At 44.4% G+C, this 18,719-nt stretch overlaps 1 protein-coding gene and 1 long non-coding RNA gene across 2 annotated transcripts in view; one reads left to right on the top strand and one right to left on the bottom strand.

Annotated features, from left to right (window-relative positions):
• The window catches only part of TAF8 (TATA-box binding protein associated factor 8), a 35,358-nt gene extending 19,098 nt beyond the window's left edge, over positions 1-16,260 (top strand). Inside the window, exons 6-8 of the mRNA XM_068269478.1 lie at positions 3,536-3,683; positions 11,901-12,043; positions 15,716-16,260. Coding sequence (XP_068125579.1) covers positions 3,536-3,683; positions 11,901-12,043; positions 15,716-15,847 — 423 coding nt within the window. The 3' untranslated portion in view covers positions 15,848-16,260. The remainder of the gene's footprint in view (positions 1-3,535; positions 3,684-11,900; positions 12,044-15,715) is intronic.
• The window catches only part of LOC137546715 (uncharacterized), a 33,579-nt gene that overhangs the window by 1,578 nt on the left and 13,282 nt on the right, over positions 1-18,719 (bottom strand). Inside the window, exon 2 of the long non-coding RNA XR_011026328.1 lies at positions 15,624-15,764. This is a non-coding gene — a long non-coding RNA (uncharacterized lncRNA). The remainder of the gene's footprint in view (positions 1-15,623; positions 15,765-18,719) is intronic.

The following is an 18,719-nucleotide window of genomic DNA, read 5'->3' as shown; positions in this document are numbered from 1 at the left end:
GGCCTGGGTAAACAAATTGTGGTGGGAGAGGAAAAGCACTCACAAATCTATACAGGTCCTTCTAAAAAAATTAGCATATTGTGATAAAGTTCAGAGTCTGGAGGAAGACTGGGGAGAGGGAAATGCCAAAATGCCTGAAGTCCAGTGTCAAGTACCCACAGTCAGTGATGGTCTGGGGTGCCATGTCAGCTGCTGGTGTTGCTCCACTGTGTTTTATCAAGGGCAGGGTCAATGCAGCTAGCTATCAGGAGATTTTGGAGCACTTCATGCTTCCATCTGCTGAAAAGCTTTATGGAGATGTAGATTTCATTTTTCAGCACTACCTGGCACCTGGTCACAGTGCCAAAACCACTGGTAAATGGTTTACTGACCATGGTATTACTGTGCTCAATTGGCCTGCCATCTCTCCTGACCTGAACCCCACAGAGAATCTGTGGGATACTGTGAAGAGAAAGTTGAGAGACGCAAGACCCAACACTCTGGATGAGCTTAAGGTCGCTATCGAAGCATCCTGGGCCTCCATAACACCTGAGTAGTGCCACAGGCTGATTGCCTCCATGCCACACCGCATTAAAGCAGTCATTTCTGCAAAAGGATTCCCGACCAAGTATTGAGTGCATAACTGAACATAATTATTTGAATTACATATACATAGGTTAGAATTTAGTTAGTGTTAGGCCCCTCCCATGGAGGATTGACTTCTTCGCAGTGGGAGGGACGAGTACTTAATAGGTTGCATGCAAGCTGTTAATGGAAACCAACATCCTCCTCTAGTGGTAGACAGGTCATGTGTATGCTCGGTGTGTATTCGACCCCACAAGTGGGGCTTGCACTCTTTTTTGCAGGTAGGCACTAGTCTGTTTTTAAGTAGCGCTGCTCATTTCCTTGCTATGTACTAATGTAATTCGTTTTTGGTCAGCTGCTCCCACTTAACAGCCATGCTTTTGGTGTATATGCAGAGCTTCTGTTTGGGTTCAAGGTGCGTTTGTAGTTCCTGGGGGGGCTCAGCGCATCTCTGATGGAGGCCATTCGGAGGCGGCCTGGTGTTGCGCTGATCCACCTTGTGCACAATTTTCGATTTTATTTGATTAGCCGCACCCAGGCTATGCATATACATAGGTTAGAATTTAGTTAGTGTTAGGCCCCTCCCATGGAGGATTGACTTCTTCGCAGTGGGAGGGACGAGTACTTAATAGGTTGCATGCAAGCTGTTAATGGAAACCAACATCCTCCTCTAGTGGTAGACAGGTCATGTGTATGCTCGGTGTGTATTCGACCCCACAAGTGGGGCTTGCACTCTTTTTTGCAGGTAGGCACTAGTCTGTTTTTGTAGCGCTGCTCATTTCCTTGCTATGTACTAATGTAATTCGTTTTTGGTCAGCTGCTCCCACTTAACAGCCATGCTTTTGGTGTATATGCAGAGCTTCTGTTTGGGTTCAAGGTGCGTTTGTAGTTCCTGGGGGGGCTCAGCGCATCTCTGATGGAGGCCATTCGGAGGCGGCCTGGTGTTGCGCTGATCCACCTTGTGCGCAATTTTCGATTTTATTTGATTAGCCGCACCCAGGCTATGCATATACATAGGTTAGAATTTAGTTAGTGTTAGGCCCCTCCAATGGAGGATTGACTTCTTCGCAGTGGGAGGGACGAGTACTTAATAGGTTGCATGCAAGCTGTTAATGGAAACCAACATCCTCCTCTAGTGGTAGACAGGTCATGTGTATGCTCGGTGTGTATTCGACCCCACAAGTGGGGCTTGCACTCTTTTTTGCAGGTAGGCACTAGTCTGTTTTTAAGTAGCGCTGCTCATTTCCTTGCTATGTAATAATTATTTGAAGGTTGACTTTTTTTTGTTTTAAAAACACTTTTCTTTTATTGGTCGGATGAAATATGCTAATTTTTTGAGATAAGAATTTTGGGTTTTCATGAGCTGTATACCAAAATCATCAATATTAAAACGATAAAAGGCTTGAACTACTTCAGTTGTGTGTAATGAAGCTAAAATATATGAAAGTCTAATGTTTATCAGTACCGGTACATTACAGAAAATAATGAACTTTATCACAATATGTTAATTTTTTGAGAAGGACCTGTATATTCATAATAATCAGAATCCCCACTCTGAATTTGATCCAACAGGGACAGTTTACCCACAGGGAACTGCTTTTTGTTTGGTTATTTCACTTTATTGTTTTCACAGTCTTCAGCTATCGGTATACAGTATACCAGTAAGATTTGGTACTTGTGTCTGAATTATTATCCACTTGTTCATAAATAGCAGTTATAGCCGTAATAAAGTAAAAAAAAAAAATGGATTAGTGCCGCCTGGGGCGAACGCTGAGTGGTGGGGAGCAGTTCGAATTTTTGGGCAGTGCTAAATAATAGTCAGCACTATTCCTTCTGTTTTTGTTGTTGTTGTTTTACATTGACTTTAAGAAGACTTTTGGATTTCACTGTGACTAAGGACATGCCCTGTAAAGGTGCAGATCTGCACGTTCTCTATTGTTATATAATAAATTTACCAGGTTTTAAGCCGCATCTACACGCGTAGATGCGGCCGCGATGCTCCTTATCAATCGAGCCGCTGATGCGGCTCGATTGATAAAATCCGACAGGACGGATCTCCGCACCGCCGATTCCCTGCTCGATCCCCGCGAGGGGACAATGGCAGGGAATCGTGCGGGAGATAAGCGGCGCCGGCGGGGACGAGCGAACACGAGCGGGGAATCGAATGCGGCGCACGCGCGGCGAGCGGGGACGCGGCGGGCACGCTCGGGGACGCGCAAGAGGCCGCCGATCGCCACAACATCTCCCCAACATCTCCCCGTGTAGACGGGGCTTAAATGTCAATCCAAGATGCTAGCTCTAATTGGTTCTGATAAAACTCCTTTTGTCACAGTAAAGGCCCTTTTACGCTTGCAGGTAATCCGCAAAAGCATTGAAAGTCTATGGAGACTTTCACACTTATTGCGGTCCGTTGCAATGCGCCCAAACTATCTAATCCAATGCAAGGGCAGCCTTGCGTTACAGCAAGCACCGCGCTTAACGCCTGGTGCTTGGGGTAATGGAAGACTATGAGCAACACTGCGTAGTGCATCACGGCACACTTGCGCAGGCCGTCTGGAATCCCATTGACGTACTTCCTGCCTGGCAGTGAGTACGTCACTGAACTGGTGGTGGTGGGATGCTGGGGGCGCACCCTGCCGTAGGGTCATATGATTATCCTCCTTCAAAACCAGCCTAAATATTTTGCATGTACCGAGCTCAAGTGGGAGATTGACTCCCCTCAACGTGGCGCTCTCTCCACAGCATCCTGACACTCAATGCCTTGAAGAGGCAGGGACATGTAAGGAAACAAGTCAAAGGGCTTGTGCCTCAATGATATTTCTTCACTATAAGTAGTGGGAATTAAGATTCTTATAAATGGACATTTGTGACAGTGTCTTTTTAAAGTTTGTATCTTGACAAAACAGAAGCGATCTTGAGGTTAATTGACAGCTGTAATTGTTCGTCTTACATCTGCTTTTTACTTCTGCAGACATGTCGAGAACCAGTAGGAGATTACCAAGTCCTGCGAGAGAAAGCAGCCTCTCAGCGCAGAGATGTGGAGAGGGCGCTTACACGATTTATGGCAAAAACAGGCGAGACCCAGAGCCTTTTCAAAGACGACACCAGCATTTTCCCATGTGAGACAGCACTTTTATTATTTTTACTTCTTTAACTTGCTGTAAAATGTAATGCTTAATCCAAACTGTTCTCATTTTGCATTTGGGACACCCTCCCACTATGCACATTGCTGTGCGGTAACATGCACAAGACCTGACATTCACAGTCAATGGCCTCAATTCACTAAGCTTAAAGAGACTCAGAAGTCTCATAAAAATCATCTTTTTATTTCAAAAACCTCTGTAACATTATTGCCTTAACTGAAACGCTGCATCCCCGCAGCTGAAATCTAACTAAATCCCCCCAAACTCCCCGGGGCACACTGCGGGGAGCGCTTCCGTGAGAGGCAGAGCTTTCAGCTGCAGCTCTGCGTCTCCACGCGTCTATCAGCGCGGATCGCTGCCTCCACCCGCCCCTCTCAGTCTTCCTTCACTGAGAGGGGCGGGGGAGAGGCAGAGATATGCGCTGATTGACGCATAAGGAGGCAGGGCTGTGGCTGAAAGCTCTGCCTCCTCCAGCAGCAAAATCCATGACCAAGAAAGTTGTGGATTTTGCGGGGGAGAGGTAGGCGGGAGTTAGGGGGGGATTTACTTCGATTTCAGCCGCGGGGATGCGGCGGTTTAGTTAGGGCAATAATGTTACAGAGGCTTTTACAATAAAAAGCTTATTTTTAGGAGACTTCAGTGTCTCTTTAACTCCTGTCTTTAACTATTTCTGCTGCCCGGACGTGAAGCTCACGTCCGGGCGGCTGCGGTGCCGCGCTTTGGCACACCCCCGTGGTGTCCCCCGATAGCCCTGGGATCAGTGAACGGGAACATGGTTCCCGATCACCGATCCGTTTCCCCCACAGAAAAACCGAAGCGCTCTTACAAGAGGCTTCAGTATTTCTGCCCGGAAAAATTTCCGCATCCCCCTTGTGCTTCCGCTTAGCGAGAAGCACAAGGAGGGAAAAAAAAATTCAAGGTGGCCATCTTGTGGCCAAATAGTAAAACTACATCTATATATTTTTTACATTACAATTTACACATATAACATTAAAAATGAACTGTTTACCGTACTTTCCGCCGTATAAGACGCACTTTTTCTCCCCAAAAAATGGGGTGAAAAAGTCCCTGCGTCTTATACGGCAAAGGCAGGGAATCCCCGACTTCCCGAACGCCCGCCGATGCAAACCGCCGCCACATCGGGGATTCCCTGCCTGTGTGCGGTGTCCTGTCTCCTCCACCTGTCACTTCTGTGTTGTGGCCATAGTCCCCCTGTCCCCTGCATGTGTCCGCTCCCTCCCCTTGCGTTGTGTGGCCCCCCCGGGTGTTTATCGGCAGCTGCTTACCTCAGCCATCATGCCCGCGTGGACTGCAGAGCTCCTTCTTCTATGTGCGGCTTCCTCTAGTGCCGGCTTCTAATGACGCGTCATCGATGACGCGTCATTAGAAGCCGGCACTAGTGGAAGCCGCACACAGAAGCCGGAGGTTTGCAGTCCACGCGGGCATGATGGCTGAGGTAAGCAGCTGCCGATAAACACCCGGGGGGGCCACACAACGCAAGGGGAGGGGGCGGACACACGCAGGGGACAGGGGGACCATGGCCACACAACGCAAGGGGAGGGGGCGGACACACGCAGGGGACAGGGGGACCATGGCCACACAACGCAAGGGGAGGGGGCGGACACACGCAGGGGACAGGGGGACCATGGCCACACAACGCAAGGGGAGGGGGCGGACACACGCAGGGGACAGGGGGACCATGGCCACACAACGCAAGGGGAGGGGGCGGGGAGCCGCTGACACATGCAGGGGACAGGAGGACCATGGGGGAGGAAAGACATAGGGGGTGACATGGAAGTGACAGGAGGAGACGTGGACTTCGGGGGAGACAGCAGGAGACATGGTGGGGGTGACAGGAGGACACATGGGCTGACAGGAGCGCCATGGGGGAATCAGAAAGGACAGGAGGAGACATGGAGGAGGAGACAGGAGGACCATATGGGAGACAGCAGGAGACATGGTGGGGGTGACAGGAGGACACATGGGCTGACAGGAGGACCATGGGGTGACAGGAGGAGACATGGGGGTGACAGGAGGACCATGGGGTGACAGGAGGACCATGGGGTGACAGGAGGACCATGGGGGAGACATGGAGGGGGAGGCAGGAGTATGCATGGGGGTGAGAGGAGGACCATGGGGTGGGGGCATGAGGATGCATGGGGGACACATAAGACCAGGTGGAGACATGGTGGGGGTGACAGAAGGACACTGGGGGAGACAGGAGGACACATGGGGAGACATGGAGGATACAGAAGGACATATGGGAGAGACATGGGGAGACATAAGGACACATGGGGGACACAGGAGGATACCATTTGAGGTATAACTTCTACAAGGCGCTCCTGGAATATGGACGCACCAGGTTTAGTATTTTTTTTCTTGTTTTTGCCCTCTAAACCTGGGTGCGTCTTATATTCCGGAGCGTCTTATACGGCGCGAAATACGGTATTTCCCACACCAAAATATTACCCAAATAAAATTTTTAATGGAAAGAAAAAATTTACAATTAAAAAATAAAAATAAATAGTTACCTAAGGGTCTGAACTTTTTAAATATGCATTTGAAGGGGGTATACTACGAGCATTTTTTAAATAATAATAAGCTTGTAAATAGTGATGGAAAAAATGCACCTTTATTTCCAAATAAAATAGTGGCGCCATACGTTGTGATAGGGACACAATTTAAATGGTGTCATAACCGAGACAAACGGGCAGATAAAATACTTAGGTTTTAATTATGGTAGCGTGGATTATTTTAAGGCTATAATGGCCAAAAACTGAGAAATCATGAATTTTTTTTCCATTTTTTTTTCTTATTAACCACTTCTATACCATAAAATGTTGTGCTGATCTGTGCTGCGTGGGCTCTCCAGCCCACAGCACAGATCAGCTAGCAGCCAGGCCGATCAGACTTCCCCCCCCCCCCCCCCTTTTTTCCCCACTAGGGGGATGTCCTGCTGGGGGGGTCTGATCGCCGACGGCTGCTTGCGCTTGCGGGGGCTCTTCAAAGCCCCCCTCAGCAGCGCTTCCTGGCCTCCTTCCCTCCCTCTCCCTCCCCCTGTGAGCGGCGCAGGACGGATTTCCGTCCTGCGCCTGATGGGATAGGCTTTAGCCTATCAGATGCCGGTGATCCCCGGCCAATCAGAGGCCGAGGATCACCGATCTCCTCTACGGCGCTGCTGCGCAGCAGCGCCGTATACATGTAAACACCGGGGAAGGTCTTCCCCGTGTGTTTACATTTACCCTGCGAGCCGCCGAACGGCTCGCAGGGTGTTCACGGAGACACCCTCCGTGAACTGACATGGAACGCATGGAATAAACTTCAGGATTCAGGGGCGTATATATACGCACCGAGAATCCGGAAGTGGTTAATCCTGTTAAAATGCAGTTATAAAAAAATAATTCTTAGCAAACTGTACCACCCAAAGAAAGCCTAATTAGTGGCGGAAAAAACAAGATATAGATCAATAAATTGTGATAAGTAGTGATAAAGTTATTAGCGAATGAATGGGAAGTGAAATTTGCTCTGATGCATAAGGTGAAAAATCCACGCGGGCTGGTTAATAACGTTTCTAGAGTTATCACCATGGTGATAAGGCATGTAGTATTCAGGAACCTCAGGCAAACCTAAAGTTAACTCTACTGTCTTTAAGTTAAGGAGAGATCTCTAAAGTTAACTCTTCAATCTTTAAAATAACTCCAGAATTCTAAAGTTAAAGACAGGCTGTTAATTAACTGCATGTGAAAATCACTACAGAGGAGGTAACTTAAGGACAGAAATGATAAGATAACTCTCACTGTGAAAACGTATCTATACACCTTAATAAGGCAAGATCGATGTGTGGTGGTAAGTTTTTTTTCTCTTGCCTTATTATCTCCAGCATGGTTTTAGTGAATTGAGGCCAATGGCCTCAATTCACTAAAATCATGCTGGAGATAAGGCAAGAGAAAACTTACCTCCACACAGTGAGAGAGTTAATCTTATCTCTTCATTCCTTAATTTACCTCCTCTGTAGTTATTTTCACACACAGTTAATTAACAGCCTGTCTTTAAAGGGATACTGTAGGGGGGTCGGGGGAAAATGAGCTGAACTTCCCTGGGGCTTCTAATGGTCCCCCGCAGACATCCTGTGTTGGCGCAGCCACTCCCCAATGCTCCGGCCCCGCCTCCGGTTCACTTCAGGAATTTCTGACTTTAAAGTCAGAAAACCACTGCGCCTGCGTTGCCATGTCCTCGCTCCTGCTGATGTCACCAGGAGTGTACTGCGCAGACACAGACCATACTGGGCCTGCGCTGTGCGCTCTTGATGACATCAGCGGGATCGAGGACACGGCAACGCAGGCGCAGTGGTTTTCTGACTTTAAAGAGACTCCGTAACAAAAATTGCAGGGCTGTGGAGTCGGTCCAAAAATCCACCGACTCCGACTCCTCAGTTTAGGATTCCACCGACTCCTCGACTCCGACTCCTCTAATTTGCATATTACAATTTTGTTGATTAAAAGCATGTAACATGAAATTCGTCTCTTAACTGCCAACGCTTAGGAATTTTACAAGACAACTGAAGTGAGAAGGATATTATTATTATTATTATTATTTAGTATTTATATAGCGCCGACATATTACGCAGCGCTGTACAGTGTATATATATATCTTGTCACTAACTGTCCCTCAAAGGAGCTCACAATCTAATCCCTACCCTTTCCATATGTCTATATTAGGTAGTGTAAGTACTGTAGTCTAGGGCCAATTTTAGGGGGAGCCAATTAACTTATCCGTATGTTTTTGGAATGTGGGAGGAAACCGGAGTGCCCGGAGGAAACCCACGCAGACACGGAGAGAACATACAAACTCTTTGCAGATAGTGCCCTGGCTGGGATTCAAACCAGGGACCCAGCACTGCAAGGCGAGAGAGCTAACCACTACGCCACCATGCTGCCCAGGATATGTAGACTACTATATTTATTCCCTTTAGACTAAAACTAGTCCTTGGTAAGAGTACTTGTAAAAGGTACAAACCGGAACAAAGAACACCTATCAGGCCCTAGGCAATGTAAGTGTGGGTACATGTAAGAATGATGTGCAGGTACTCTGCAGGGGAATAAGGAGATTGTAAACAGACAACACCTCTGTGTTCAATGTGCACAGCATTCTCAGTGGATTCCCTGCAGCTCTGTGGGGAGTGCATATGTAGAGTATAGTACGGTACTACTGTGTAACAAAGTAAACCTGAGACAGATGAAATTAAAGTTTTATACATACCTGGGGCTTCCTCCAGCCGCCTTCAGGATAATCAGTCCTTCGTTGTCCTCCTCCACCACCTGGATCTTCTGCTATGAATCCAGGTACTTTAACCAGTCGGGTGTAGTGCGCTTGCACACACTCCGCCGCCAGGAGCATACCACACCTGTGCAGCACTATTGCGCAGGTGCAGAATGTTCCTGGCTGTGGGAGCGGCATGCGGCCGGACAGCGCTGACTGGCTTAATTACCAGGACTCATAGCAGAAGATCCGGGTGGTGGAGGACAGCGAGGGACTGATTAGCCTGAAAGGGGCTGGAGGAAGCCCCAGGTATGTATAAAACTTTACTTTTCATCCACCTCAGTTACCCTTTAATTTGTAGTCACCAAACCAAATTTTAACAACATATCAAATTATTTGATTTCATCAGCAAAGAGAGTGCATACATTTGCATAAATCAGCATCAATGCAGAATTATTTCCATCTCATTGACCATCTCTATTAGTGACACAGCTACACATCAGGCTTTATTCTTACAGCATAGATGTTATTTAGTATATATAAGAGATTCCTGTGTACACATCATATATACAGTCACAATCAGATATGTATATCTGACCTTAAAAATACGGGGACTGCTTTATTGAAGCAGCACAAGTAACTCATTTTGATTGGTTTATTTCATTTTTGTGGACTAAGCACAGCTATTACTGTATATATACTGTATATATACATTATTTTTAATGACTATTATCTGAGAAATAGAACATTTTATCATATTTTCTATTTTAATTACAGTTACAAATTCATTAGGAGTCGGAGTCGGTGCATTTTTTCCCGACTCCGACTCCAGGCACCCAAAATTGCCCGACTCCACGACTCCGAATCCGACTCCACAGCCCTGAAAAATTGCATCCTGTTTTTTATCATCCTACAAGTTCCAAAAGCTATTCTAATGTGTTCTGGCTTACTGCAGCACTTTCTACTATCACTGTCTCTGTAATAAATCAACTTATCTCTCTCTCGTCAGACTTGTCAGCCTGTGTCTGGAAGGCTGCCAAGTTCTTCAGTGTTGTGGTTCTGCTATGAACTCCCCCTTCCAGGCCCCTCTCTGCACACTGCCTGTGTGTTATTTAGATAAGAGCAGCTTCTCTCTTCTCTCTTATCTTTTACAAGCTGGATAAATCGTCCTCTGAGCTGGCTGGGCTTTCACCTAGTGAGGAATTACAGACAAGGGCAAAGCTGTTTGCAGGAAGAAAAGAGCAGCCTGAAACTTCAGTGCTTGAGAGATGCAGGGGGAAAGAAACACACAATGATCTCTTGAGATTCAAAAGGAAGGCTGTATACAGCCTGCTTGTGTATGGATGTATTTTCTATGTGTGGACATACTGTACATCAACCTACTTCCTGTTTTGGTGGCCATTTTGTTTGTTTATAAACAAACTTTTTAAAACTGTTTTTAACCACTTTTAATGCGGCGGGGAGCGGCGAAATTGTGACAGAGGGTAATAGGAGATGTCCCCTAACGCACTGGTATGTTTACTTTTGTGTGATTTTAACAATACAGATTCTCTTTAAAGTCAGAAATTCCAGAAGTGAACCAGAGGCGGGGCCGGAGCATCGGTGAGCGGCTGCGCGGGCACAGGATGTCTGCGGGGGACCATTAGAAGCCCCGGGTAAGTTCAGCTCATTTTCCCCAGACCCCCCTACAGTATCCCTTTAACTCTGGAGTTATTTTAAGGATTGGAGAGTTAACGTAAAGACAGAAGAGTTAACTTTAGGTTTGCCTGAGGTAAAACGTTGCCTGAATACTACATGTCTCATCACCATGGTAACCACTCTAGAAACGTTATTAAAGACAGGAGATAAGCTTAGTGAATTGAGGCCAATGTGGTTTTTGGCATGTTAAAGGACGCCTGAAATGAGAGGAATATAGAGGCTGCCGTATGTATTTCGTCTTAAACAGTACCAGTTGCCTGGCAGTCCTGCAGATCTTTTTGGTTGCAGTGGTATCTGGATAACACACCTGAAACGAACATTTGGCTAATCCAGCCAGACATCTGTCAGAAACATCTGATCTAGATGCTTGTTCAGGGTCTAAAGGTGGCCACACACCATACAATTTTTGTTAAATATCTGTTCAATTCAAGAATAGCAATAAATTTTTCTGAGTGATTGTAACAATTCAAAAATCTGACCAATTTACCACACACCTATGTTCAAGTTCTCTCCAATCATGAATAAAATAATTGAAAGCTCAGAAAAAAAATTGATTGGAACTGTGCATCAAGTAATTGACAATCCATCAAACACCATACAATTCTTTTCAATTGGTTTTAAATTTCCATCATGTCCAATCTCCTCCCCCCCCCCCCCCCCAAAAAAAAATGAGAGAGAAATTTGCTCAAATGTATTGAACAAAACCCAAGAAAAGCTCTCAAATGTTTTTTTTTTTTTTTTTGGGGGGGGGGGGGGGGGGAGACAAACGATCGAAATGATCGAATTAGTGAACACTTGAATCATAATTGTATGGTGTTTGGCCACCTTAAGGCTTAGGCAGGTGTGCAATACCAATGTAATTTCCCCAGAAATCCACCCCCCCCAAATCAGCTAAATTTACAACAGGTGTACTCCAATTTTTAGATTCAGAAACAACTCAAGGATGGTCAGGGGAAACAGTACGCACCTGGCAAAGCCTGTGCATACTTATGTACATGACATGTACTTTCTAGTTATTTTTTATTTATTTTTTTATAAATTTGCCAAGAGCTCAAGCAAACAGTTTTTTATGTTGTCGTTATGGGGTGTCGTGTGTAGAATTGAGGAAAAATGAATGTAATCTATTTTGGAATAAAGCTGTAATATAAATAAAAAATGTGGAAAAGGGATATGCTGTGAATACGTTCCGGATGCACTGTACTATGTCCTGACTTGTTTGTGGCATATTCTTTGCAGTGATTGCTGCTCGTCCTCTGTCCATCCCATATTTGAATGCCCTGCTCCCTTCAGAATTAGAACTGCAGCAAGTAGAAGAAACTGACTCTTCAGAGCAAGATGACCAGACCGATACAGAAAACCTTTCTATGCATCTTCAGTCGGTACTGTGACCTTCTTTGGTTTTTCTATAAGTTTTTATCTTTTCATTGCTTTTCTGTACGAAATTTGTGCTTTTTTTTCTGCCTTTTTTCCCATGATTCCCTCAATTTAGTGTTTATAGCACATTTTCTTATAATATACAGGCATGTTTAGGCTTAAAATTTAGAAATTTAGAAAATATGTCTAAATCTCAGGGTAGACTTTTAGGGCTCATTCACACTACAAGAGCTTTTCTATGCGCTTTGTGACTTTAAAAGCTCTTGCTAATGTTATCCTATGTGTGTGCGCACACTGGAGAGATGTGATTTTGTTAAAATCCCCCATAGCATTGCATTAGCAAGAGTTTTTAAAATCTCTAGCGCTACAAAGCTCTTGTAGGCCCAGTGCACACCAAAAACCTCTAGCAGATCCGCAAAACGCTAGAGGTTTTTGAAGCAGCTTTCAGAGCGTTTCTAGGCATGTTTAGAGAGGTTTTCTAAACATGCCTAGCATTTTTGTGTAGCGGATATCAGATATTGTTACAGTAAAGCTGTTAATGAACAGCTACTGTAACACGCCTGGAAAACTGCTCTGATCTAGCGTTTTTCAGAGCGGTTTTCCACTTTCCTATACTTTAACATTGAGGCAGAAATGCCTCAGAAATCTAAAAAATGATGCAGCCCGGGAGTTTGCGTTTGTGGAAAAAACGATCCGCTCTGGTGTGCACCAGCCCATTCACTTTTATTAGCCAAGCGGTTTTCCCCCTGCAAGCATTTTTAAAAAACGCTTAAGAACCACTCTGGTGTGCACCAGCCCGTAGTGTGAATTAGCCCTTACCCTTCCAATCCACTGGACCTCGGGCAATATGGTATATGAAGCCTACTCCCTTTATCAGATCTTCCATTTAGCTGGGCTGTTGGCTCAGACTCCCTTCTCCTTTACACATGATTCAGATGCTATGTAAGGAGACAAAAAATTGAGACGGGAGCCCCCAATAGTGTATTATTGATGATGGATGTGGTTTAAGTAAAAAAATGAGAGATATATACTCACAAACATGGGTTGCCGAAATTCAGGCAACCACTATGGACGCATATGGGGATATTAACCCTGTCCCCACTCAGGTTAAGAAGTCGCTCTCTGTAGTGGAAAAATAGAGTGGGTGTCCACACCCATCCACCGGGTGGATAACAATATGTAATAAAGTAACAGAGGCGCCAGTAGAATAAAAAAAGGACCGTTTTAAAATCGGTAAGACACGGGGGGCAAGGGTGGACTTACCTCCCCAATCATTCAAACAATACCACTGTGATCAAATGTATAAAAAGCATTTAATCTGTACTCCAAAAACCAAACAATTGCAACGCGTTTCGCGGGTCTCAAGCCCGCTTCCTCAGGCAAAATACAAGACAAGGAGCAGCTCAGCTGTATGTAGTCGGAGCAGGGCGCCTCTGTAGCGTGTGGGCGTCACGCTGCTCACTGTTATACTCTGCACTCCTAGTGTAGAGTATAACAGTGAGCAGCGTGACGCCCACACGCTACAAATTAAATGCTTTTTATACATTTGATCACAGTGGTATTGTTTGAATGATTGGGGAGGTAAGTCCACCCTTGCCCCCCGTGTCTTACCGATTTTAAAACGGTCCTTTTTTTATTCTACTGGCGCCTCTGTTACTTTATTACATGATTCAGATGCTGCTAAACCTTCCTGTCTTCCAATACATACGATTATAAGGAGTCAAGAACTACATGCAGTGCACTAGTTTGGTTTAAGAGACCCTGTAGTAAATTGGACCACGGTTTTAAGCAGGGCTGTGAAGTTTGAGTCAGAGCAATTTTGGCTACCTGGAGTCAGAGTTGATCATTTTCAATAAATTGAGGAGTCTGAGTCAGATAATTTTGAACCAAATCCATAGCCTTTGTAAAAATTAGACTAAGGAGTCAGAGCAATTTTGGGTGCCTGAAGTCGGAGTCAGTGGTTTCATAAACTGATCATCGGATAATTTTTGTAACGACTCCACAGCCCTGGTTTTAAGTTCCTCTACAGTTACAACATTTTAATCCCATATCCCCTTTTCATTATTAGATATACTGTATACATTCTTAAAAATGATTGACATCCAAATTTTAAGTTTGATGACTCTACCCCTTTTACTTACCGTATTTTGCCCAAACTAGAAGGGAGGGGCTGAGGGAAGGTGTGGGCAAGCTGATGCACACCACCACCCCATGTCAGGACATGGAGTTGTGTATTTTTAATTATCTGAATTATTTTTAAAGAGAACCCGAGGTGGGTTTGAAGAATATTATCTGCATACAGAGGCTGGATCTGCCTATACAGCCCAGCCTCTGTTGCTATCCCAAACCCCCCTAAGGTCCCCCTGCACTCTGCAATCCCTCATAAATCACAGCCACGCTGCTGACAAACAGCTTGTCAGAGCTGGCTGTGTTTATCTCTATAGTGTCAGTCTGCTGCTCTCCCCGCCTCCTGCAGAACTCCAGTCCCCGCCTGCATCCCTTCCCTCCCTGCTGATTGGAGGGAAGGGACGGGGGCAGGGACCAGAGCTATGCAGGAGGCGGGGGAGCAGCTGAGACTGACACTACAGATGTAAACACAGCCTCACAGCATGGCTGTGATTTATGAAGGATTGCAGAGTGCAAGGGGACCTTAGTGGGGTTTGGGATAGCAATAGAGGCTGGGCTGTATAGGCAGATCCAGCCTCTGTATGCAGATAACATTCTTTAAACACACCTCGGGTTCTCTTTAAAGCTTTATTCATTTTATCCCACTAGTACTTTACATTTTAAAATGTACAAAGCCTTTTTAGTATATGTTATTGCCATGCAGCTAACATTACAAAATATAAGTCAGTTGTGTTTCTATGATTGCAAATAGGGTCACTGGTGGCTGAATAGGATTATGAAGTTTCCCAGGTTTTCCACTAAGTTGCCCTTAGTTAGAAAGTAGAGAAATTAACCTCTGCCTTCCTACAGTCTTGAAATCTAGGTGTATTCTCAGAATGCACTGTGATCCTGTGCTGCTGCTACTACTATAGTCTGAGCGCTAAACTACTGGTGAATGTGATGCTAAGTGACTGATCCACCCAAAACAATATTAGTGCCAGCTTTAAGTGTGTGTACAATTCACTTGGGTGTGGTTAAATGCTTTAAACTGAAAATGTGATCAGTAATGCATTATACTACTGTAGCATTACTTATTATAGCCCTGTTTGAAAATACTGGCATGTCCTGCTTTATACGGCTAATATGTAGCCTGTACTTCTCTAGACATTTGTTACTTGAAGGTGATCATATTTCCATGGGGGTGACAACAATGTTCAAACAAAAGTTACTGTGGCTAAAACTGCTGCCAATTTAAACTGTTTTGCACATAATGGTGATAGATGTTACTAGCAAAATGTCAGCTCACAAACAGACAGAAAAATAGAAAGCAGACAGCAGAAATCAGATATGTGTAATAAGTAATAATGGAAATGATTTTTGTCTTCACATTGATTTCATGTATGTTTTATATGCTTAAAGTGAAGGTTTTCTTTAAATGATCATGCAGTTAATACTTTTGATACATCTAATAATACTTACCCTCTAGTGTCTTAATAGAAATGTAATTATCCTGACCCCATAGTTACTTCTGTTGTCTTTTCTCCTTTTGTTTCTGGTTTTTTAACCCTCAGGATGATGCAGGTGAAGAGAAGGAGAATTCATCAGTTCTTCAGCACAGTTCTATGAAAGGGGGTGAAGAGACACTTATTGACAACCCTTATTTGCGACCTGTGAAAAAACCAAAGCTGAGGCGAAAAAAGTAACCGAGCTGTTGCCGAGAAGTGAGTGATGGGAACTGGTGCTTGCTGTAGACTCACAGAACTGTATGATTACACACTGGAAGGAAAGCATGTTGTCCCACACAGAATTTGCCACCTACTACAACATGGCTGGTAGCCTTCCTGTGTTGTCTAGGACTTTGTTATGGGCAGCTTTGGCTATGCTACTTTGTCTGCTGAAGTAAAAGGAATGCCTTATGGGAAATACAATACCAGCAAAGGCCAAATACCTTTTTGTCCTGCTTCTTCTAGGACAGACCCCATTATTATTAATGAAGACTCTTGTCTAAGTCCAGAGAGGCATTGTTTCTTTTTATTCTGTTGTGTCCAGAATTATATGGGCACAATATGTATAGTGTTGAAATTCACAATAAAACATGTTGGCTCTGTGTGTTAAACTTATGTGTATTCAATTATAGCAATATATTAGGACTGATATATATTCTGCAACATCCACTGGAAGGACAAAGGTGGCCATAATCAGTTCACTTTTTGAGCTACCAATCAATCACTTTTGAGGCTGAGTCATACCACAGAGAGCAGTGTCAGATTCACCAGATTTGTGTGCTAATTTCATCAAAAGTGATTAAAATGTGTACTGCTGGATAGAGTACAAAAATGATCCATTTGATTTATTCGACACCTGTTTATTTGCTATCAAATCTACCATTCGCTAGATCCCCAAGATCTATTGCCTGCCCAGACACTGCAGACTGATTTCTAATAGATTTGTTGAAGGCTCACCTGTCCAGCTGGCGCAAATCCCGGCTTTCTCCAATGTCCGGTGTTGCAGAGAACACCTGTACTTGTGACCGGCGCATGTAGTGACATCGCCACGTGCTCTGGTGTCATGTGGAACAGGCGCTCACTGTGATAGGACAGGTGAACCTTCAACACTATGCATGGATATGGGGGGGGGGGCACAAATATACACTTGTGGGGATTAGCTGGATGTCACAATATCGAACGCCGTTACCACCACGCACCTGATCGTGCCCTTGCAACCAAGATTTTTACCATGTTCGATCGATCCACTTGACCAATTTTTACCGGAATTATTAAGCACCGATTATCTTGTTCAATAAAATTATCGGAAATCGACTAATGTATGGGCACCTTTACATCTTGCATGTTCCTATTTTCAGTCAATCCGTGCCTAAAAATCAGAACATTATTCATCTATTTTGAGTTCCTCAGATATCAAATCAAAATGGTCAAATCTGTCTTAAGGGCCAGTGCACACCAAAAACCTCTAGCAGATCTTCAAACGCTAGCAGTTTTTGAAGCAGATTTTCAGAGTGATTCTAGGCATGTTTAGAGAGATTTTCTAAATATGCCTAGTGTTTTTTGGAGCGTTTTTGTGTTGCAGATTGTAGATTTTGTTACAGTGGAGCTGTAACTGAACAGCTTCTGTAACAAAACACTTTCCTATACTTTACATTGAGGCAGAAACGCCTCAGAACTCTAAAAAATTCTGCAGGACCTGAGTTTGCATTTGGGAAAAAACGAACCGCTCTGGTGTGCACCAGCCCATTGAGATACATTAGCCAAACGGTTTTCCATCCGCAAACATTTAAAAATAATGCTCAGAACTGCTCTTGGTGTGCACCAGCCCTAGAATAAGTGATTTGAATGGTGTATTACTACTTTAGAAAAGTAGGGTGGATCGCTGCAACCACCAATGCAGCCAACAGGAGCCTAGGACTCAGAGCATCCAGCAGCAGCAACAAAGAAAGGGATGTCCCGCTACACCGTTATAGGGTAAAAAGATCTCTCCGACTTTATTGAACACATCAGCAAAAACACAGACAAAGGCTCACGCGTATCTGAGCTCTACATGGCTCCTTAATCATAGCACGCTATGATTAAGGAGCCATGTAGAGCTCCGATACGCGTGAGCCTTTGTCTGTGTTTTTGCTGATGTGTTCAATAAAGTCGGAGAGATCTTTTTACCCTACAACGGTGTAGCGGGACATCCCTTTCTTTGTTGCTATTACTACTTTAAATCAAGGCTGTGGTGCCGGTACAAAAATTATCCTCCTCGGTTTATGAAACTTCCGTCTCCAGTTACCCAAAATTTCTCAGACTAATACTTAGTCTAATACTTACCAGGGCTGTGGAATTGGTACAAAAATCATTCTACTTCTCAGTTTATGAAACCTCCGACTCCAGGTACCCAAAATATTCAGACTCCACAGCCCTGCTTTAAATTCAAGACCAGTTTCCCGTAGTCACACATATATCTGTGAAACGGATACTATAGAGACATGGAATTTCTGGTTGGAAGCTAAGCCACACCTCCTAGACCGGAATTTTTCTCCCAGTCCATCATTGTTCTCTGAAGGTTACATGGGGTAACCAAACAACCTCTAATGACCATTGATAAGGCTGGAGGCTCTTATTCACTTCATTTGGCTATAATCTCTGTTGTTAGAAATGGCTGGCACTCACTGTAGGAGATTACCGGTACTTGGACAGTTCACTTACATAGTGAATCCAACCAGCCACATTTACAACAAATGAGCTATACAGCAGGTCACTTGTTAAATGCATATCAAATTCAGAAGATCTGACCTCTGATTTGACTTTTCTTAACATTCAACATGCCCATTAACGGTACAATATTTTCCTCATTATTTTTACAATTGAATTGTATAGAAAACCACGCAGTGTGTGGAGAAAATCAACGTGAAACTATTCTATGGTTATTTGTCATGCAGAATTTTGTCAATCGGAATATTGGATTTTACAATCATGCCTCTTCATGCCTGAAGAGAGAAAGTGCCATAATCGACCCATTTATGAAAATATTCAATAATTTCCTCCCGATTACTTGTGAACCCGCAAATCTGATCGA

Source organism: Hyperolius riggenbachi, chromosome 2 (assembly GCF_040937935.1).
Source record: "Hyperolius riggenbachi isolate aHypRig1 chromosome 2, aHypRig1.pri, whole genome shotgun sequence".
Taxonomy (NCBI): Eukaryota; Metazoa; Chordata; class Amphibia; order Anura; family Hyperoliidae; genus Hyperolius; species Hyperolius riggenbachi.
This window is presented reverse-complemented; position numbering and strand designations above follow the sequence as displayed.